We start from the raw sequence: 24468 nt of genomic DNA on the forward strand, positions 1-24468 counted from the left end.
AGTGGTCACTGGAGCGCTGAATTGGGGAGGGGCAGGAGCGGCTGGCTCAGTTTCTCAATAGCAAGCTGCCAGTCAGGCATTTGGGGAATCCCAACATTATTGTCTGGATCCCTCCAGAGCCTGGAGCGGATCTGCGATGTCAGCCAAGAATGGGCTTTAGCCTGCTGTCAGCTGATTGTGGATCACAGGAGAGCATAAGTAACTTCACTCCTGTGAGCCACATAAGAAGTATGGCTAAAAAGGCTTTGACGATACCTCTCTTTTAAATACTCTGTGGGAATTTACATTTAAAATGAGTAATACATCTACAGCCATCATGCGCACAATTATGGACCAGGCCTCGCCATATTATTGAAGGGAAAGAGGAACCAGAAGTGTAGGAGATACAATGGAAAAAGTGTATATTTTATAATGAACAGCTACAATGATAGCAAAAAAAAGCTAAACAGGGTCCTAGCGTTCCCCTACTGTATCAGAGAAAGGCATTTTAATTATTGTCTGTGTTCCCGATTTAAACCTGGTTTAAATTTACACAAAGAACAGGTACACTTTAGTTGCAATCTGGCATAGACATAATAAGACTGATTTACTAAATGATTTTAAAATGTTCACACAGCAAATTGTGTGTCGATTCACTTAAATTATCCAATCATATGGAAAGAAAATCCCTCTTAATGTATTTCACCCTCAAATGATTGGATAAGTCAAGAGAATATTGACACAATTTATTGTATGAACATTTTCAAATCAGCCTCAATATTTAGTTATTAAATTTTACTTGAAGTATCGTATATCTACATTAGCGGTGAGGATGGAAACGTTACTGGCATTTTTAAATATTTATCTGCTCAATAATCTGTTAATTTAACAGTTCCATTTGGATTAAATACAAACAGTGCATCCTGGCACAAATGGACTTCAAAATGGAAAAGGAATTATACAAGAGATATACATGTTCAAATGGAAACTAAAACACATTTATAAGCGTCACTTTTTTTTTAGAAATAAATAGTGGGAATTAGGGCTTCAGAATTATTAGCAGACTCCACCAAAGCTTTTTGTGTGAGATGTAGAGACATGCATGAGTTAATGTTATCTCTAATGTTTTTCTTCATCCATTCTTTTCGACCTGTGCAGTGTGTTTCAGAAAAATTATCAGTGAGGGTATTTTCCTGACATTTATTCTCCTTGATCAAAGCAGGAGCTGAAATGACATAGGGTCTGATATTGGGGGATTGCAGTAACAGGGAATTGGTATTTCCTAATCCCTCATCACCAAAACCAACACCGCTGACACTAGATATTTGGCTTTGTTCAGTGAAGCCGTGCAGAGAATAATAGAACAGTGCAAACTGCAGTTAGCCTAATGCCTAGCCCACACTATCAGTTTCTTTTTTGTTCAACCCAGTGGACTGAACAAAAAAAAACTGAAGAGCTCGGGAGGAGCTCGCTGTACTAACTATCCAATGTTAGTACAGTGATCTCTCAGCTGAGCTATTGTGTTCTGACAGAGGATGTGCCCTTCACTCCCCCCACTAAAACACACTGGTCAGCATTCACAGCCATTGGCTGCCAGCACTGATCAGATGCCAATCGGATGCTGGTTTTCCAGTGTGTTCGTTCGACACAAGCTAACCGAATGGCCAGCTTTTGTTGGAGAGACTGGTGTACACATGGACTGAATGTCAGCTAGTTCAACAGAAGTGATTAGAATTCAATCAGAAAATATCATTAACTGACCTAAATAAAGTAAGCGAAACCTGATTGGATTCTCTATTCTGTGCTGTACATTGGACATTTATGTTGACTAGCATTAGATAGCAGTGCTAGTAAGCCAGAAAACAGTAAATGAATTCAAACACACTTGGGACAAACATAGATCTATACTCAGACAAAAAAGTTTTCATATATATATATATATATATATATATATATATATATATATATATATAAAATGGGGAAGGCTCGATGGACCACTTGTTTTTTTTCTGCCTTCACTCTTCTATGTTTCTGCCATTTAGGTGTCAGTTATTGCCATGTGGTGCAACAAATACTCAAAAAACTAGTTATGTTTCTCTATGCTAAATCAGCACACTGGTCATTTTGAATTAGGTCATTGCAATGCTTTCACTCTGGATAATGATCTTGGAAAATATGCATGGTATGACTTGTGCACAAGCAAAGCATGCATTAACCTCCATATGTTGTCTGTTTACTCTTGAAGACCATAACCTACAATGTGGCTATGGATTTTTGATCTGCTCTGCATTTAACACTTCCTGCCCTTTTTTTCTCACTTCCCTGTTGCATTATTCACAACTCCCTTCACTTCCCATCAGCTCTGAGTTCGTACCCCAATTCAACCCCAATGTGCTTAAGGACTCAGCACTTTCTACTCACAAGCCCATTGAGGTCAAGGGTCCTGGAGGCAAAGCCACAATTATTCACGCCCAGTATAACACCCCAATCAGCATGTATTCCCAGGATGCCATTATGGATGCTATTGCCGGCCAAGCACAGGCCAGAGGCAGTGATCTCTCAGGGTAAGCAATATATAACTCTTTCTTGCATGCTCACTGGTTAAACTAGCACTGTAGAGACCTACGCACCTACTGAGTATCACAAATGACTGATTTCTGTTGTCACATTAGGAATTGGTATGATTTAATGGTGCGATCATATTTAATATGCTTTCCCAGCTATATTAAATGATAAATTCAAGCACTTTTAAAGGGTAACTACAACTCCCAGTTATTGGCCTCTGTGGCACATACATAACAAGTGCACTATGCATTATAATGAATGATTTCTGCATTTTTCTTTGTTACAACTCAGGACTAGTAATCATGGTCTACCTAAAACTCAGGAAACAACTATGGGTGAACTAATTGTACCTACAGGCATTAGAGGTCACCTCAAATTCAGTCAGATAAGGTGACAATTTTCATGCCTTTGGATAACATCTAACAAGTACTCTCTGAAGGATACTGGGTCAGGGGAGATAGAACTAATCATTTTAAGAGTGATCATTATTATTGACTTGTCCCATTCACAAGATAAGCTTGGCTTAAGGCCATAAACAAGTGAGCTCCTAAAGGTTCCCCTACATCTGCAGATGGGCTACCTAAAACTGGCCATAGACGGTTTGAATCTCGGCCAGTACAGCAGAAACTATCCGAGATTCAAACTATGTATGGACAGGCTGAATGTACTCAAGCTGAGCAAATGATCTAGCCTGCTGGATTTTACAGCAATAATTACTAGCAATAATCAATGTCTTGTCCTGGTGGGGACAGCTTCCCCCGACCCCACCAGGAGAACACAATGTCTCTGTGGGAGTGATTCCCCTGTCAACACTGTATTTGCCTGTGGTTGCAGGAAATAAATTTGCACTGTCTATGGCTTGCCTTAGACATGCTTTTTGCTGGTAGTTTGATATGGAGCAAGGATGGCTTGTCAGCCAAGGTATAGATCGTTAAGCTCATATCATACATGAGACAACAGAAGCCATAATTCCAGAGCTGCATACATTTACTGATATAATCTTCAAGTGATAACATTGTCCCCCCCTATTGTACAGCGCTGAGCAAACCCTTTGGCGCTATATAAACTCGTAGTAATAATAATAATAATAATAACATTTTCCATTCCCCTAAATATCAGACATTAACGTTGGTGACCTCTCACACATCTGCTGATTACTGGCAAGTTAGTAGATCCAAAATGACCCTATACTACAGATAATCAACACATGTTCATTAAATTTACAAATAGTCCTTAATGACAAATACACTGCTAAAAGATTATGGCAAGTGAAACCTTAAAATATTTATTAAAATGCAGAAGGAGCTCAGCTGATGTAGGATCATGAAATGGTTAAGCTTCAAATATATGTCAGACTATTGTAATAATTACATCTGTGAAATTGTTATAGAAATGTTGTCAGTGATGATCTAAGATTTGAAAATCTTTCAGTTGAGTACGAAAAATAAAATTGTAAATGTTGCCTGCCCTCATGTGGCTATGCTGAAGAAGAACATCACATTTCTGCAGATTATTCTCACTTTGTGTATTAAATCTTGTTGTCACAAGTGTTACAGATCTACTTCTGTTAAGCTTTTGTGAAAAAGAAAACCTCGAGGGGGTTTAACTAGATGATTCAATAAATCATTTTTCAAACATAAATACTGAAAAAAAGTGTGGATAGCTTTTGCATGGTAGGATTAGATCTGTGTACCTGACCAGTAAGATGCTCCTGTTTAAATAATATTGCTTCATAAATAATCTGTCATTTACAATCCCACTGAGAAGACAGAGCGCAGACAGGATAGATTAATGGTAGATGTCCAAAAACCAAGAAGCCGTTAGAAACTCCAAGATAGCGCTTTTACAGTATATTAAGTGCAGTACAAACGCATGAATTAAAATTGTGTTAGCTTATAAATCATGTTTATTTTTCTTCGTATCTTATCTTTCTATCATGTGGTGAAAAATACATTGAAATATGTCTTCCTCATTCGGGAATAGCTATTCTAAAAAAAAAACATTTGCTTTGAAAAATACAGTTTTCATTACTTTACGGAAACTAGTGTGTAACTCCAGTCAAAACAAGCAATGTCTTTGTAGGGAAGAGTTCTGTCTTTATCAAATTTTAAAAAATATTTCCAATAGGACCACAGCCAGCAATTAAACAGTTTTTTAGCTGTCCATAAACTGGTAGGATGTCATTCAAATTTTCAGTTTCAGTTTTCTAATCATTGGTGGGGTCAAATTAACACTTGTTATTGACTGAGCAATGAAAGAAATCGAAGGAACAGGATGGAAGTTTTTCTCAAACAAATTTCTAAGACAGGCCATACATGATTCATTTTATTTCGCTCAACCAGTGAGTTGAACAAATGAAAATAAACGTATTCCCCCGTCCACACATTCGAGGTGAATGAGGGAATCCCTCCCACAGAGTTATTATATTCTGACAGCAGGGAGACTTCTCTGCCATCAGAATACATTAATCAGCAGTGCCGTTTATAGCTGACAGCACTGACTGAGTGAAACATTTTCAACAGGCTGGTTGTACAGAAGTCGATTGAGAGATCGACTTCTGTACAACCAGCCTGCCCATACATGGATCAAAATGCAGCCGGTCCATACTGAACAAGCCGAATTTCGATCCATCTATGGTTGGCTTAACAGTGTATGTGGTTTTCATTTGAAAAAGTTAATTCATTCCAAGATTGAATGTTAAAAGCAAACAAAATTTTGATGTACTTTTGAATGACATCTGTCTAAGCATCAAGTGTACTGAGAATTTTTGTATGAAAGTTTGTTCTAAAATCTACTAGCATACGGCCAAATTGTTTTCTTTCTCAATAAGCAGCTGCTGAATCCTGCTTTAGATAAAGGAAACATTGGGCCTGCCATTTTTATCCCATAGCTTATTAAGCCCTGATAAAGGGACTGCTGCACAACCCTTAATGCATTGGCTTTATTTTCATGATGAAATACATGTTTGTTGGACTATTAATTATTTGGTGTGGTGATGTTCTCTCTTTCAAATCCCAGGTTCTTTTTTTTGTTCCCTTACTTTCTCCGAACAAGCACCTCCATTAGGACAAGAAGTGCAAGTGAATGTCCCTAGTTGAAAGACCGACAACAATATACAGCTAACAGATTCCAACTGTTCCCCACTTTATGCAAAACTTTAAAAAACATGTAAATAACATTTTGGCTAGAAATATTTCCCAACAATACTTGAGAAAGGAGATTTCTATCATTTTTTTTTTTTTTAAATAAAGAGGCTCCCTTGCCTGCACAGCTTCTCTGTTTTGTCATCACATTAAAATACCAATAGGGAGGTTCAAGTTGTATATGTGTGTTTATAAGAGGGATACTTTAAGCACAACCTTTCCAGGAGGTCTTAGAACTTTATGTCTAGATCTACTGATTGCACTGACATGTATTCTTTTCTAAATGTAAACTCTCCTATGAATTTTTTTCATCATGTGCTCAATTTGAGCTATCCACATTCATGATAGGTTGGCTTTAAAGAATTTTCAGAACAAAAAATCACACTTTACCCTGTGATGTGATTTCCCCCAACACCCATGATTTGCATTGGTAAAGATGCCTATAGACATGATATTTTACTCACAACATTCAATCACAGAATGGTTATTTTTATGTTATTTGTAGCATTGATTAGCTGGGGTGCATGTTTATGTGCTAAGCAGTGAGAGAGAGTAAGAGAAAGAAAGACAGACAGACAATTAGTACAGACTGATTACAGGATTGGATTTTTTGTCCATTTGATCCTCAAAAAAATAATATGTTCTTGTATAAATGCAACGCTGTGGTTATCTTTAGGTATAAACTACCTTACCTCGAAATTTACAGAACTGAACACGTTTACTGCCTTATAAGCAAATTCTCCGAAACTATTTTAATTAGCTAAAATATTAATGCAGTAATTCATGCCAAGTACAGAGGCAGGAATAGGCTGAGCAGTGGTGTCATGCTATCAGTACACTCATAAATGAGTACACTCATAAAACACTGACACGTCCCTCAGTCATGAGAACATCCTACTGTTGCTTAAATAGAGGCCTAGACTGAGCTGAGAGCCAGACAAGCTGAAGATGCGAAAAGATGTGTAAAATGATACCCAAAAATAAATGTCACAGCTATAGTAAAGTAGCAGCAGAAACATAAATAGGTACATATTCTCCTGTGTCAGGAAAGCAATCTCTAGCCTTTTTTGTGTCACGAAGTTGAGACGGGTATATTTTTTTCTCCTATTGAGCTACTTTATTTCATACAAATCACCAGAATGTAAATATTTCTTTGCAGATAGCAAAGGTCAAAAGTCAATGTGTTCTGTAGCAATAAGTGTTACTGTATATTTTGTATGTCCATTTTTCAAGTTTATATGGTTTGTGGATGTCCTGTAAAAAGCAAACCACATTAAATAAACACAGCAACCCATAACCTACCAATCAAGGGTAGTTCGGTCAGTTGGCTTACTTTTGATTGGCTGTTATGGATTTCTACACTTTGCACATACTCATTGCTTAATTACATTACCCTGAAGCCTTAAAACACATAAACATGGCTTCCACCTCACTAGCCTGGCAAATGTAGAAAAGTGTCTATATTCATGATTCAATTTCCAAAATGCAATCATAATTTCTGACTACACAAGATATGTGTGCAACATTCCAAAGTGGGATGATCATGTTCCTAATCATACAGTCCATCTTGTGTTGTATGTTCGAAGGCAGATGAAAACATTGTAATTCTGCTTGTACTCTGTACATCAAGTTCATCAGACAAGTGTCACGTGTGTGTGTGTGTGTGTGTGTGTGTGTATACCTTTGGAAACAAGAGAAATTTTCAGTAAGAGGACAAATATATGGTACTAATCTAATCTCATTGTAATAGGATATTGTAAACATTTTTACTTTGGCATACCAAAAATTTAATAAGTAAATAAATTGACATATAGTATTTGCAGCACTGTCTCTGGTGGTACATCAGTAACTTTAACATTATATCTACCTACTTCAAGACCATGGGTTGCAACCTTGCAGTGAGCACACTTGGTGGTAATGCTGACTGCTTTACCACTAAGACATCAACACCACTGTGGCTCTCTGTGGAATAAAGAGAGCCTGGTCTTATGACCTGCCTTGTGCCATGCAACATGTTATTGAACTGTACCATCCATAGATTAAGAATCAAGTATTTCATGTATATCACTGATTTTATTTAAACAATACTTGTACATATATACAATTTGTAACCACACTATGTTAGTCTTTTACAATCCTAGCTATCTAGTATGTCTGGGACTAAGCTAAAGCTAAATATATACTATGAGGGGGAAAAAACCTACTATTTAAACCCAATGACTGTGCCCAAAAAAATGAATTACAGAATTCAAAGAGCAATAATACAGTCATCTGTTAAAAACAATTCCACTTTGATACTTTTTCCTCATTGCCACGTAATCAAAGCTTTTTAGATCATTTGACCTTTCCTTTATGTTTTCACAATCTTGTTTCCTTTACTAAGGTATCTTTAAATATGTTAATTATGCTTATGTTTTCCTTTACTGATTATATTCTTCTTTTTTTCCTCTTTATCCATTCTTTCTTTATTAACTCACTTCTAATACTAACATTACTCTGTGCCCATCACATCATCACATTGCTGGGTACCAAACCTCAATGCACTGGTCTGTTGGGTTTGGTCGTATCACTCTCAGTGGCCCTGAAGCTACACTGGAGTAAGTAGAAAACATTTTCTAACTTGATCACTACAAAGAATAGGCTTATTCTTTCTAGGTGGACATTCATCTTTCTCAAATTCATCTTCAACTGTCTTTATTCTCCACGGTGTTTTTGTGTTCTAGTAGCCATTCTAAGTATTCCTGCATCATTAACTCACATCTTCCTCACCTGCTATTAAACATTCATCATTTTCCTGCTATATTACACACTACCAGATTCTAATTTGGCAGGTGAATGGAGTAAGAAAAATAGTCAGGTTAAGTATGTTGCATTTGTTTAATTGTAATTAGTCAGTATTGCCTGTAGTAAAGCTTACTGGCCAACAAATGTTTGATGTAGTCATTGTTAAGTAGTCCTTTTTATAGACCAAGCGGACCTTAGTCTTTTTAACCTTTTGACGCTCGGCTTGTGGGCCTTAAGGCCGAGTGGCCGCGTACATGTGGTCCTGTTAAAACTACTTTCTTGCTGAGAGCACGCTCCTTGCACATTCCCAGCACGGTAGCTGACGGTGATCGTAAGCTCCATACTTGCGATCGGGAGCTTTCCAATCATGTGACCACTGTAACAGCCAATCACAGCAGTCACATTACCCAAAGGCTCACCTCCTGGCTTTTAGAGCCTTTAAAGGGCCGAGAGGTGGTCGGTCACAAGGGGTTAAAGTCCAGATAAAGCTTAAGGAAAATATATTTTTTAAATTACACCAAGCTAAAGTAATAAAACAGCCACAAAACATCAGGAGAAGAAGAGCACTGCATTTTCACATTTCTTTCTAAAGTTGTATACAGTGTACAGATTTAGCAATAAATGCTCATGTGGATGAGAATATATAAATGCATTGACTTGTTTGATCCATACTGTCATAGCAGGATACCAATCAATGTTTACAGTCATCTTGATCATCTTGCACAGTAATGGGGCCACTCCATGTGCTTTGCTTTATTCTGTATGTGACTGTCATACGTTTGCACACTGTTTACTGTGTTTTGGCCTCTGTGCTTTTCATGTATGTTACCTACACATATCATAGACTCATGAGATATTATGAGGGTTCATAAGACAAACAATTAAATCAAAAGACTGCTGCTTTGTTTTGAAAAGGTAGAATAGCCAGCTGCAGATTTAGAATATGTGCTTAATGTACCAGAAAAACATTTTCAGATCTATCACAAGTTTTGAATGAAAGTCGGTAGTCTTTATATTTTAAACATTATGCTACTGAAAAGAAAACAAAGGCAACAGTAAAAAGATGTCATAGTATACATCCTGTATGGAAATTTCTGAAAATAGAACAATCTGTATTGGCTCTCGGCAACCAAATTCCACCCTTTAGTATCAATATTTCAACAAAAAAAATACAGCTGCAGTTGTTTTAGGGAATGCATAAAGTATTCTTTCTAGAGGCTTTAATACATGAGGCCCACTGACTTGATGGAAAGTTTCTAAGTGCAAGTTCAACTTTATGTAAAAAAAAATCCTCTCTCTCATACGTACAGCTAGTCTTTATTTGCCATCTTGAAATAAATATATTCCCAACTCTAATAAACACAGTGCAATGAAAGCATGACTTATTTCAATAGTATTCATTTGTATAACCTACAAATCCAACAGGTAGTGTTTAAAGTAAAAATCTGATTTTTTTAAAAAAGTAAGAGGTGCATCCTAAATCATTTACCTTTATAGCTTGTATTATACATTTTTTGTCCAGTGGTGTCAATGAGCTCTGACCTTTCATCACTAATAGGAGCACTATGTTTGAATACATTCAAGTGATTTCAGTATATTTTACATGCTCATGCCAGGATTTTTTAATTAAATATGCTCCGGGTGAAAACATTTTTAAAGACTTTTTTCTCTTTTTTGCAATGGTACATATCACAATATATACCAAGAACCAACAGTCAGTGTCATATTCTGGTATTCTGAACAGTTCTGAATCAAACCTAAAGCAAAGATCCTCAACCAGTTGCTCAGAATTCACAAATGGCTCTTAGTTACCTTTCATAGTAAGGCCTCTCAGTGGGTGCTTATCTTTTAATATCAAGTCTCAAAACTGGCTGTATTATACACTAGTAATAATCAGAAGGTCAAACAGAGGTAATCAGTATGATATACTATCATTATTAAAAATGTTCCCATATCATTTTTTATTTATGTTTACAGTGGATCACTTCCGCTACTTATAAGTGCAGCGGCTCCTGAGCCAACAAGGGATAAGGATCTCTGCTGTAGAGGAAAAATATAATATGGGTCATAGACTTAATTATATTTCCTGAATGCATAATGTAATATGTATTCCAATATTTTTACAATCTGTACAATCTTGCATGGTAATAACACAGTAATCTTAGTTATTAGAGGTTTGATTTTTTTTTTGTAACATTGTTGAAATATGCAAAAAAGGCTTCTAAAAAAGAGTCTCATATAATAGTTAACTTTATAAACATGAATATCATGCAAGCATGATGTATTGCTACTAATTCTAAAAATATGCCAACTAGTAAAATAACACATTATTAGTTAAATTATTTGCCTTTATTTGCATATTAAAATACATTAATTTGTTCAGATACTGAAATACTGGTTTGTATCATCTAATATGATGTCAGGTTTTTGTATTTAGACTGGCATTATTGGGAAATAATAAAACCATGTTTGACCACATAAAGAAATTGGCTGTTAACTTTTTCTTTTTCTTGCATGAGCTGGGCACCAGGAATGTATATTTAGTAGATTTTCTTTGTATTTCTTTTCCTAAAGTAAATGTGAAATATTGCATATAACCTTTTAATTATTTATCATTTAAAGCTAGCAGGTAATGAGCTAAAGAGGAAGGGATTCCCAGAGGCACAGGTAATGGTTGTTGTCCTCAAATAGTCCTGAATGACTCAGAAAAGGGACGCAGCCCCTTATGCTCACCTGGAAGCTTTAAAGCTGCCTTATCAGTGTAATCGATACTACCCTAATACTTGTTTAGACAGGAAATATTACATCCAAAATATTAAAAAATAATAATTTAAATGTATAAACTTAAAAACATTAAAAAATAAACAAAAAAAGAGAAATCCTTTAAGAAGCATAAAATCATCATGGTAGGGTAAGTAAGGTATATGGGATGTTTGCAGAAATATTCAAAGCTTTCGTACTTAAACAACAATATACAAGTCAGATAAATAAATATGAAATGTGTATTTCTCTACCAAATACGTTTATACTTCCTGTTTATCCCCAACTAGAGATGCATTTACACTGAAATAGTTCAGTCCATGATGAATGGATGATTACTCCAGGTTCATTCTTTTTTGAACTGATAAAGAGGTACTTTGGACCCACAAGTTTTATTGACTGGTAGATATTGAAAGGGATTGTGAAGTGGTATTTTCCAGCCTCTGTAATATCACCGTCCTAAACTCTGAGTGGATAGTAAATACCTGTTCCATGGAACAAAAGCAATTAGCCACAACTAAGCCATTTACTAGCCACAACTAAGCCATTTACTAGCCACAACCAAGCTACAGGTCAGAAAACATATTTTATTTAATACTAGATAATGTAGTATTTTTTAATGCATTTTGCAGCTTTAATAAAATGTAAAAGTGATTAAGTAGCAATCCCTTTAAAGTACAGAAGCCGATTCTGAGTAGGTCACGGACACAGTTATCACTCTGCTGTAGTCAAGAACTTTTTAAACTGTGTAGCTTTTCCAAAACAGGAAGAGGGTAACAATGGTGGTCCCTGCCTTCAGGCTCTATCCTAATCGCTTTTAACAACCTATTTTTAAATTCACTGCTGACTATAATTCTTTTAAAATGTATGTAAAATCAAAACTTTTTTTGTATTGTTTAGTGTGTAGGATGTTATATCCCCCTGCAGATTTTTATTGCTATGTGTTGTGGCTTATTTTTAACTGGTGACCATTGTTTTTGATACAGAAGGTCATAAGAAAGCCTCAGTCTGGAGTTGTCACAGGAGGTGAGGGAAATCCTCCACTGGGGATGCTTGTCCTGGTTACATCTGTCTAAAAGAAGATTTCACCTCTTTTCCCTCACTTTCTTCTTAATTCCCATTGTATATCTGGGACAGTAAGTGAAGGTGGATCTCTCTGTCAGGATGTTAACTGCAAAAAAAATGATCACGTCATCATGTGTATCATAAGATAAACGTAATCTAATTCAAACTTAGCCTTTAAATATTGCTAGGTATTTATTGAGGATGTATAATATAGCCCACTAGCAAATAGGCAGAACTGTGAAAACTACCTAGTTCTTCATCATTCCAAAAGAGCACATGAAAATTGTAAAAAATAACGGAAGAATTTTTCCATTTCTGTAAATACTAAATTGTATTCATAAACTATTATCAGATCATCTTCAGTAAGTGAAATATACTTTAAATGCTTAATTTCAGTCTATTAGGAAATTAAACTAACATGGATGTTTTACTTTTAAAAAAGTAAACACTGAAAAAGTAAAGAATTTTCATTAAATCCAGCCATAAATATATTATATTATGCCATATTGTATATTTTGTCACCCGTCTAAATACAAAACTTGTGTCTGTTCTTCCTTGATGGTAAATGTGTTGACCCATATGGATAAAGTCTCAGTGTATAATTCTTATTTTTGTTCAGTTCATTTGTTAAGGTTTCTCCCAAATATCACTGTGAATGTGTTGACTGATAATCTTTTACCCGCATGTATTGGAGACCTGAATCATTTTGTGGCAGATCTTCAACTCCCCTCTTTCTACATTGCAGTAACCTCCCAGTTAAAGATCCTCACATAGACATTGCTTCTCCAGTGTATCAGGCTGTGCTTAAAAATCAGGGCAAAACTGAAAGTGAGATTGAAGACTGGGCACGTCGTGCTGCCAACCTGCAGTCCAAGTCATTCCGTGTCCTTGCGCAGATTACAGGAACAGAATACAGTAAGTAGAAATTTCTATATGGCAGAAAAATATCTGAATGCTAGTAAATTTTGTCAGTCCTTTTTATTGATCTACTGTGAGTAAACATGTTGAGCTACCCTTCTCTATGCCCACTATTACAACTATGCAGTTGGATAAAGTGTATTGAAGTGACATGTTATAGCACCTAAAGTGAACACTGGAAGCTGGCCTGCCACTTGTTTTTAGTGCACAAATTTTACTTAATCAGAGAACGTGCACATTATATTTTGGAACACTTTAATGATTCATACTTGTTAAAGACTGTTTGACCCACCTGATGCATGCCAACTACTGACAATAGTCGCAAGGACAGCTGAAATTCTAATTCAAGGTTCTCATTGTGCAAGTTCAGATAGACCATCATGACACAAAGTAGAGAAAGCCTTTACAGTGGGATTGATTTACTAAAGGCAACTAGGCTTTTCACTTTGCAAGGGAATTTTCCAGTAGTTTAGAGGATGAGCACTACTGACATCCATCATCCATGTGCAAGAAAGAATACTTTTTTCCTTTTCATTGCACATGATTGGATATTCTTTGCAAAGTAAATATTCACCACACTCAGCTAAAGGAAAATGTCCTTGCAAAGTGTACAGCCTGTTTGTCTTTAGTAAATCAGCCCCAGTGTGTGGATATTAAACAGTTGTGAATAGACCACCGAGCAGCAATGTTTAAGTACACAAAACAGTAAGTTTCACCTTTGTTAAAGTATTACTAAAGACAATTTTTTTTTAGTATTGAATAGAGTGGAAAGGGATTAGAACTCTTGTCAGGTTTTTATTGCTGTCTGTGCCACCATTAGGGAGGTTCACCCTCTGTATTCGTTCTGTATACTGTTATTAATGAAAGGGAAAGTAAAAGAAGATTGAAGAATTTAGGTTGAGGGGAAATCTACTAAAGGAGACACTAGTTCTGGTGACCATGGTGACACCCGGAGATTCCCTCACTTTGGAGGGATATCTTCTCACTTCCTCTTTTGGCTATGGGACAGGAAGTGAAGGGAAATCTTCCCATTGAGGCACAGATGGTAAAACAAACTGACGGTTGTTATAACCCTCTCTTACTCTATCCAAAGTGATAAAGAAGATTTTAATTTTAGTTCAACTTTAAGGCACAAAGACTTGTACTGATCCAGCACTGCCAAACCATATACTACTTGACCTGGGTTCAGAGAGGGAGAGTTATTTGCCAAACACTTAGGGGTTGATTTACTAAAACTGGACAGTGCAAAATCTGATGCAGCTGTACATTGTAGCCAATTAGCTTCTAACTGAAATTAAGGTTTGACAAAAAAAACCTGGAAGCTGATTGGTTTCTATGCAGAGCTGCACCAGATTTTACACTCTCCAGTTTTAGTAAATCATCCCCCCAGTACCTCGTTGCACTGCTGCTGCCAGTTAAGGCAGTTTGGCTTCATACTTACTATGAAATCAATATGCACTAGTATTGGGATGCCTGCCTTTACTCACACATGAACTTTAAGTGCATCCCAGTCTTAGTCCGTATTCAATATTGAGTTGGCCCACCCTTTGCAACTATAACAGCTTCAGTACTTCTGGGAAGGCTGTCCACAAGGTTTAGGAGTGTGTCTATCACCCCTCTAGTAATGGCACTGTATGCCATGCACACTGATCCTAGCAGAGATGTGTGAACATGGAGAGCCCTTAGATTAGTTGATAAAGCTCAGAAGATACACTATATTATCAAAAGTACTGGGACGCCTGCCTGTAAATACACATGAACTTTAATGGCATCCCACAAGGTTTAGGAGTGTTGACCATTCTTCCAGAAGCAGATTTGTGAGGTCAGGCACTGATGTCGAATGAGAAGGCCTGGCTCTCAGTCTCCGCTCTAATACATCCCAAAGGTGTTCTGTCAGATTGAGGCCAGTAAAGTTCCTTCACCCAAAACTCGTTCATCCATGTCTTTATGGACCTTGCTTTGTGCACAAGTGCACAATCATGTTGGAGCAGGAAGGGGCCATCCCCAAACTGTTCCCACAAAGTTGGGAGCATGAAATTGTCCAAAATGTCTTTGTATGTTGATGTCTTAAGAGTTCTCTTCACTGGAACTAAGGGCCTGAGCCCAACCCCTGAAAAACAACCCCACACCATAATCCCCCCTCCACCAAACTTTATACGTGGCACAATACAGTCCGGCAAGTACCATTCTCCTGGCAACTGCCAAACCCAGACATGTCCATCAGATTGACAGACAGAGAAATGTGATTCGTCTCTCCAGAGAACATGTCTCCACTGCTCTAGAGTCCATTGGTGGCGTGCTTTACACCACTGCATCTGACGCTTTGCATTTCATTTCATGATGTAAGGCTTGGATGCAGCTGCTTGGCCATGGAAACCTAATTCATGAAGCTCTCTATGAACTGTTGTTGTGCTAATCTGAAGGCCACATGAACTTTGGAGGTCTTTAGCTATTGACTCTGCAGACAATTTGTCGATTTCTGCGCACAGTGAGCTTCAGCATACGCTAACCCCACTCTGTCATTTTGCATGGCCTACCACTTCATGTCTGAGTTGCTGTTGTTCCCAGTTGCTTCCACTTTGCTATAATACCACTAACAGTTGACTGTGGAATATTTATTAGCAAGGAAATTTCACAGATGGACGTATTTGTCAAACACCGTCTGGGTGGATCTCTAGTGATCCACAGAACGGGATTCCCCAGGACGCGGAGTCTAAGTCCCAGTCTGCCTTTTCACCAGAGCCCCTGAGGTTGGGGATGGACTTGGTGCAAGACTGAAACCAGGTCGCGACCCCTGAGTGCACCCAACTGTGGTAGAGGGGTCTCGCTGAGGGTATGTGCTGGGGGTGAGCCTGATGTGAAGAGGCTGACAAGTCCAGGTCCCGAGCAGGATGGATAAATGACAGTGAGGAATGAGCGTAGTCAGACTAGCCGGGTCGGTAACGGTAGAGGCAGGTAGGTACCAAGCACTAGACAGAGAGTAGCCGGGTCACGAGCCAAGGTCAGCAACGGGAGGTCCAATAGTAATATAACAACAGTAGTCAGGGACGAGCGGGGGGTCAGAGCAGGAGAAGGTCAACACAAATCAGGACAAGCAGGATCGGCAACAGGAACACACTTCAGAAACACAGGTACATGAACTGGACCTTGCGGCGACCTGATCACCGCCTGGCCAGTTCAAATAGTGCGCCCTGCACCGTCATTGGTGCCAGGCGCGCGCCCGCGAGTGCGCATGCGTGGCCACGATTGCCGCCGCTGCCCAGGTCCTAGTGCCTGCACATTAGTGCGCCTAGGCAATCTGCGCATGCGCAGACCTGTGCGCCGCGGAGAGACCCGCAGTCCCTGACAGTATTGCACAGGTGGCAACCTGTCACGGTACCATGCTTGAATTCACTGAGCTCCTGAGAACAACCCATTTTTTCACAAATGTTTGTAGTCTGCATGCCTAGGTGCTTGATTTTATACACCTGTGGCCATGGAGGTGATTGGAACACCTGAATACAATGATTTGGAGGGGTGTCCCAATACTTTTGGCAATATAGTGTATGTTGGTACGAGTGATACATAAGTTGTGTTAAATTTTAAGATTTTACTAATAATTCTTAAGTTTTTGAAACACTATATAGACCACATAAGTGAAACTTTACCTTGAAGATTATCCTAGATCCTAGGCTGCTGTTTTTAAGCAAAACTGAGTAGAATAGATCAGAATGACATTCCCATGCTTAAAGTGTGAATTGCCTGTTAGTTATCTGATATGCAGAAATCATTAATAAATGTTCTTTTTTTCCTCCTACAGTGCAAGACCCTGATGAAGATGCACTGAGAAGAGCAAGGTAGGCAACTAGCAGCAGAACTATGTGGCCATCGTAATAGATAACAAAATGCGTAAAGCTCAGAAGCAAAATTAATAAACATAAGTTAAAATCAGATTTAACACTTAGGTTATTCTGGTATTGGCTCTCAAATTGGCAACTTTATGAACACCCAAACGAACAATGATTTATTTTTCTTTAAAAAAATATTTCTAAAGAATTCATCTATAAATGATGTTGTGGCATGTTGATATGTGAGCAATTTATTTGGATATTATTATCTGGATACGACAACGTACATAGAGATCTACAAGAATATACTGGCATGCAGTTAATGAAGGTTTCACACATATTTTAGAATTGTAGTGGAACTTCCGTACATTTTTTATTGAATCATCACTCATTACTGTAAAAAAGATGTGAATACACATACTATACATTTAACAGCGAATATGTATTTTACAATAGGTAAATATTTTACACCTAAATCAAGTGTCCTGTTTCTGTTACCCATAGACCAAATACAAAAGTCATATCTGTAGTATAGTGGATTGTAGTGGTTCTCACTTGTCTTCTTTTACTACCATCACCTATAAATATAGAAAATAGTCATGAAGCAAAATATCCATCTCAGAAGCCTTTGATATAACTAGCTATGCTCTGGAACTAACATATAGCCTATGAAGTTGTGAAAAACAGTTAATATTGCAGATTTCTGAATTAGGTGATTTGCTTCATTATATAATACCTTTTACTCTGAATAGTTTTGTACATAGTAGCAGATACAGTTGAGGTGTCACCAAGACTAAAACAAATGGGTAGACAAGACTGACCACAATTCTTATCTCCCAGAAAAATACACGACATCTAAACCATTATGCAAGATAGGCCAAAATGTAAAATATATAATTAGTGCATTTCATTAAAAAATATTTAATTTCAGTTTATACAGCAGATATTACACATTAAAAAATAGAAGCTTCCATTAATAATGAAAACTAAAAAAACAATGAAACCACATGTGAATTGTGGTACACTGAGTAGATGCATTGTACTGCCATTCAAAATGAATAGCATTGCAACACAACAATAGAGACGTGCGTTTTCACAATGCAATAGTGATAATCCACTTGAGGTTTATCAAATATCTCTAGATAAATTTAACACCACACTTACATTTTTGGGATGCTTTCCTCTTTTTCCCTTTATTTATTGTTACTTTTGCAATGAATTGCTGAGGATGATGGCGGGTTGTGTGGTATGCTTGCAATTGTAGTCCTTATTTCTGTTTTATAAAAAACATACATTTACCTTATCTTGAAACAAATTTGTTGTAGGTAAAAAAAAATATCCCTAAACATTTGTAGTACATCTTAAAACATCTTAGTGTACAGAACATATTGCAACATTTAGCAGTGTGCCAATGTTATGGTCTTAAAAACAATTTAGCCAATTACTGAGCCATCTTGGCAAATGACTATCCAAATAAATTGCTGTATTTCTAGGCAGGGGAGTGAAGCTCACTATCCCTAACCCCTTCTTTATTCCTCCTCTCTCTCTCTCTCTCTCTCTTTCTCTCTGTTTCTCCATGCCACAGGGAAAAGTTTGAAACGGAACGTAACAGCCCACGCTTTGCCAAATTGCGCACCTGGCATCATGGCCTTTCAGCACAAATCCTTAATGTTAAAAGTTAAATGCCCACGTGTAACACAATATCTATTGAAAAGCAATAAAACGCTAAAATATTCTGCATCATTATGCAGAGACAAACTATCATATACATACAATATAAATATATATAAATAGAAAAGAATAACCCACAGGGATATGTTCTTTTAGTGCCTGTCATTACCTTATTTTCCTGTTATCCTTTTAACCCACCATTATCAAATAAATATAATAGTTATTGGCATTTGCTTTGTGTTGCATTTAGAGCCTAAAATTGCTGTTTGGAATCAAGTTGCTCTTGTACTTCCTTTCCTTAAAAAAAAAATAAAAAAAACTAACCTTTGTCAGGTGTTGTGTGATCTTGGTAGACAATAGTGATTTGGAAAGTAGGGTTTGCTGTAGGGTTCAGTAGGATGTGTGCCTGCTATGCAGGTGTATGATCGACACTGCCTTAGTGGAAGAGAAGCAAGATGGCTGAGCTTGACTAAAATATAGGTAGATGGAACTGTTTTATTCATATAGTTTAGATATTAAAAGTGTATTGTGAAATAAAGTTGGGGAACAGGTCCTGTTGTGTTGTTGAACTGCAGTTCCCAAAACAATTTGCCAACAGGTATACAGTTGCTTAATTATTTTATTGCTTTCCTGTAAAGGTAAACTAGTAGTAAATTGGGTTTCTTTTGTAAATGCTGTTTTTTAGCAACCCTTTCAACTCTCTGATCCCTTATGTGGTGGGTGTTGGCAATATCTGTACAGTTGGGAGCCATGTTAATGACAGTGCACATAATTTTAAAGAAGTGGTTAAGCTCTTAGTTTGTATAGTGTGTGTATGGGATTTACTGTTTGAACCTATAGAGATTCTAAAATCATAATTATCAGATATAGTAAATATCAAAGATTTATGGACATCCCTTGTTAGTTATCTACTCATTTGACACTTAAAATGATAATTGATGAACTGGATGATTGATTTCTAATATCTAGTTCACAGTTTCTTTTCAATGGCAAATATGCCATGGAAACCTTGATATGCTTAATCCTAAAAGCAATATGCATTGCTTCATCTTTTAGATATAATAGAGACACATGATATTTCTCTTCAATTTCAATTATATATTTTGTAATTAAAGTAGACTAGAGGTAATAGTTACATAAGGGTGCATTCAGTGGGGTGTTCATAGACATTTTATGATTGGAATCCAAGATGGATGATGTAATATAAGATGTTGTATTGCATTCAATGTTGTACTGCTTTGATGTTTAAATTACAAATGACATTTCTGTATTGTTTTTGCCTCATGATGATTTTCTGTAATAGAACCACATTATGTGTTTGTGTTTTGTGTTGTGATAATAAAGTGGTTCATAAAAACATCATGCTGTATTTGCTTAAATTAAATAGTCGGGGTAACTGTCATAAACACAACTAGAAAAGCAGAGCTTCTAGGATAACCTAATAGTCTACAAACATCACAAATGAATAGACAGAAACAATTATCAACAAAATATCAATATGCAAAATATTTAACTATAAAAGCCCCATATCTGATATTTACCAGTGTTACTAAATATTTGTTAGTGTACGTAAGCTGAATTTACTAAAGAATAAAAGTAAAAAAAAATCTATTCTGTAACAAATTCCATGTAATTTTCAGAAGCTGTCTTCCTAGTTGCATAACATTAAACTGTTGCTTCATTAATATTTAACTGTGACTGTGATATTTAAAAGTACCTTTTAAAAAATATCTACTCTAAAAACAAAAAGTGAAAAAAGCAGAAAGAAGCAGTAGAATAAATCTACAGATCATCAACTGGCATTATTGTAGCCCACTGTTCACCATAGTGTGATTACTAAGGGTTGCTGTGCACCACTCTTCTACACATTGTACTATGAGCCAACTGAATACTTAAATGGAGCTGGATTTGTTGTTACGCAGGTTATCTGTTTTTATTAGAACTCTGTTCCCAAGGCAAATCCAAAAGCAAGGTATTAATTCTGTTAAAGGTAGTGGTTATAAGACATGCAGATATTTTCTTTACCCTCCAGCAGCCAACTTTGCATCAAAAAAAGCTAGTTTATAACATAAATAATATATAATGGCCCATTTATTAAATTTAAATACAGAAGTGCTAGCTCTGATGATCACAGTATTCAAATAATGTGATCAAAGCTGCGTCAAAATTCCATGCAGCTTGTAACTATGATTAACGTATATGCAGTTGTATTTACCATCGTGAAGGTGCATGGCAACTACACAGCTTTATGCACAGTCTAATAACTACCATTTATAATTGCTTTATTTTTCTATTAAAAAAATAGCTCAAATGTTTTTGTTTTTATTTCATTTCATATAGCGCCCTAAATACCTAATACATAGTAACAGGAACATAGGAAATACATGATTAGTCTATTTAGTACTTTTTTTTTTTTGCATATTTTCATCTTTGCTTTTTTACAATCCATCTATATTTGAATAATTAGTACAAATGGAAACAATTTGGAAGAAAATGTAAAAGCCTCACAAAAACATTTATCAAGAGCAATTAGAACGTTACTTTAGAGAAGAAATGCTACCCATAGTAAGCAGTGAGATGTATGCAATACTTTTCTAAATTGTATTAAAACATTGACTTTCAATTGTATTGCTATGGGCATCACCCTTTATGAGCCCCAGTGTGTCTTCAATGCAGTAAGACCTTCCAAGACACTGTTACATGTTTTAGCAACTTCACTTCTGTTTGTTTTTAAAAACCATTTCTGATACAATCAAGCTGTTCAGTTATAAGAGTCTGAATTTTTTCCTGCCTAGTATTCTGGGTTTGTTTAATGCACCAGTTCTAGAAGGCAGGCCTTGAAAATGTAAGAAACTGCTTCAGTAGATAAAATGTAGCGCGTGGGCAACCAATCCATCCTACAATCCCATACTGAACTGATAAGCCGCAAGTTTGTGCATCCATGAAGATGCTACCAATGGGCTTCCAGTGTTAATCTATACAAAAAATATCTGCTTACAAGGTAAAATTGCTTGACTGGTGCCTGTATAGAAAACACCCTTATCTGCTGTGGCCTGTGCTTGCTTAATTGGACTAACCTCCTATCCTTCCCCTTCCTATTTCCTCACTATCCTGCTGTCCAGTTTATGCTTTACGTTAGCTAGTTATGCAATATAATTGAATTATATATTGCACGTGGTGAATGCAGTAAGGCTGCATGCTTTATACACCAGAAAAATTGTATTTATCATTTTTGAAGTGATAGCATATTAGTATATTCCATGGCTGACCCTAAAGCCAAATTATGTCTGCTCCCTGAATTAAATATCTGACTTGAGGCATGGAGTTATGTCTTGCCTAGGCCACTGACACTTGCATTGGATCTTGAAATGTGCTCTGCCATAATATTTGCCTTTTTAACCAGTGCTTAATATGCCTGCACAAAAACTTCTTTCTAGAATAGATGCTAACAGACGGTAACTTTACTAGTCTGATCTTTCTTTCACCCTTAAACCTGTGACAAATATCTTTGCGTTTTAGTTTTATCTCTCGACTAGGGGATTAGGCAGATAAATATAATGGGGTGGCAAAACACTTGTACAGATTAGCCATAATAAAAAAATTGACTCTTGAAGCAAATACAACAGGTGCCACGACTGCTTCCAAAAGACTTTCAACCTCTTACTTTGCTTCTTTGTCTTATATGTGAAACCATTAGCCTATACATAAATGTGCATACCATCAAATGCATAACCTGACTAACTAAACATTTGTTTATTAAACATCTTCCTAGCTATCTTAATTATCCCTATCCAGTAATCTTGAACACAATTTCCTGATTATATTCTCTCTCTCTGTGCTTTCGGCTCATACTCTCATTTTCTTCTGGTCATTTACCTTGATAAAGATAGATTAACATTTTCAACTTTACTTTTCAGCTTTGTATGAAAACGTTTTCTAGCTTAAAATGGTATTAAAAGGCATTTAAAAAAATGTAACCCCGATCCTCCTCTTCTTGGGTTCCCCGCCAGCACTCCAGGCCCATCCCTGCAAGTGCCATGTCCCCACACAGCAAGCAGCTTGCTATGGGGGAACCCAATCAAGCCACTACTCTGCATGTCCATTCGCACAAAGAGCTGTGGCTTGGCCCCACCGTCTCACTCCTCATTGGCTCACTGGCTGTGATTGAGAGAAGCAGAAGCTAATGGCTCCCACTGCTGTCTCAGTCAATGAAGAGGGAGACTCTCTGGAGAGCCAAGGCTTTCATACACATCGCTGGCTCGTGATAGGGCTCAGGTAAGTATTAGGGGGATGGGGGGACTGCTGCATACAGAATATATTTTACCTTCATGCATAGAAAAAAACTTGAGCCTTTACAACCACTTTAATGCTTTTCATTATATGTCATTCCCTATAAATTAAAAAAAAAACTTTTTGTAGATTTTACGACTTTAAGACAAATAATGATTCCCCTTTTATTCAAAGCAAGACTTATGTCTCTAATACATATTTTTAAAAAATAGACCCAGAGAGTGGCCAAACATTAATGTGTCAAGCTCTTACGGTTTATCCTAGAGGCACTGGTGCCTCTTTAGGGGCAACCCAACCTGTCCTCCAGGCATTCAGCTGCAGAGAGGTGTGCTGCTCTCTGTATCCGTCTGACAACCATCCCACTGAGTCAGAGCTAGACCTGTGCAGTCGGCAGTGCTTAAGTTCGCAGCATTAGCTTTGATGCAGCAGAGAGCATGTTGGAACCCTACAGAGAGACCATTGCTCTCACACAAAGAGCAGCACAGAGCTCTCTCCAGCAGTTGTACTTTGTTCTTTGTGCAGTCACCACAAAATAATATATATTCCACAGACTATAAGTGAAATCTTACAAAACATTGATTAATTTAGTAAATCACAGTTGTCAGGCACTCTTACATATTTGATGTAAAAAATTAGAGGATAGCTCACTGAAATTTTTTTTTTTTTTTAAACTATGCTTTTTATTTATCTGCATAAAAATGCCTGAGCATAGGTATAATAGAAACTCAAGTCACCCTAGTCATATAGACAAGCTTTCAAAGTCTGTATTAAAGAAAATAATTACAAGCTTCAGTATTTTGGAGCTTTCATATTAACAACAGAGAATATGTCCCTGTGTTTAACTTGCAAGTACACCTTATTTCATCAATTCAAAAGTGATTTTTTTCTTCATCAAGGCCTTTAGCGTGGGCTGTTTTTTTTTTAGTTTTCTAAAGTGGCTGAGAAGAGAGAATGCCTATATTTTTTAATGTAATCTGTACACTGAACCTATGCATACACTTTTGCAGCTGTTCAGTCACTGTACTGCATCTATTTACTTGGAGTATTAAAAACAGATCTGGAAGCATCTATGGTGCATTAACATGCAGGAATACATTAATGTGTATTAGCGATTTGATGTGTTCCAAATATTCACTTCATGGCTGTCACAGTTTTATCACTGCACAGTGACTGTATGTACCTTGCAAAAGAGTATACCCCCCTAGCAATGCATGTTAAATTTATGTGTAATAATCAGAATCATAATTTATTTTCATTTTTCCTACAACTGTGTTACCAAGTACATACTTTTGACTTTGTAAAAAAAGGATGAAATTGATCAAATATAAATTGACCATATGGATGAGCTTATACTAAATTTAATTTTAAATAGATTTATTTATAGTCTTTATTCAGATGTTTTTTTTTTATAATTCAGAAGTATTTACCATTAATTAAAAAAAATGTCTTTACATACTGTATAAGAT

The 24468-nt window shown here is 36.7% G+C and overlaps 1 protein-coding gene and 1 long non-coding RNA gene across 4 annotated transcripts in view; one reads left to right on the forward strand and one right to left on the reverse strand.

The window, feature by feature from the left end:
• Positions 1-20071, forward strand: part of LOC149462707 (LIM domain-binding protein 3-like) — a 138263-nt gene extending 118192 nt beyond the window's left edge. Inside the window, exons 5-9 of one of the 3 annotated variants that reach the window (XM_089676492.1) lie at positions 2340-2543; positions 8264-8284; positions 13042-13211; positions 17014-17050; positions 18627-20071. In XM_089676492.1, coding sequence (XP_089532618.1) covers positions 2340-2543; positions 8264-8284; positions 13042-13211; positions 17014-17050; positions 18627-18723 — 529 coding nt within the window. In that variant the 3' untranslated portion in view covers positions 18724-20071. The remainder of the gene's footprint in view (positions 1-2339; positions 2544-8263; positions 8285-13041; positions 13212-17013; positions 17051-18626) is intronic. The other 2 variants (XM_089676493.1, XM_089676494.1) reach the window with 2 other exon arrangements.
• The window catches only part of LOC149462708 (uncharacterized), a 109004-nt gene continuing 101917 nt past the window's right edge, over positions 17382-24468 (reverse strand). The window contains exons 2-3 of the long non-coding RNA XR_016312598.1: positions 18206-18314; positions 17382-17619 (exon numbers count right to left, since the gene is read on the reverse strand). This is a non-coding gene — a long non-coding RNA (uncharacterized LOC149462708). The remainder of the gene's footprint in view (positions 17620-18205; positions 18315-24468) is intronic.

The sequence above is a fragment of the Staurois parvus genome, unplaced genomic scaffold (assembly GCF_062004578.1).
Source record: "Staurois parvus isolate SC_StPar_1 unplaced genomic scaffold, SC_StPar_1.0 ptg000170l, whole genome shotgun sequence".
NCBI classification, from domain to species: domain Eukaryota; kingdom Metazoa; phylum Chordata; class Amphibia; order Anura; family Ranidae; genus Staurois; species Staurois parvus.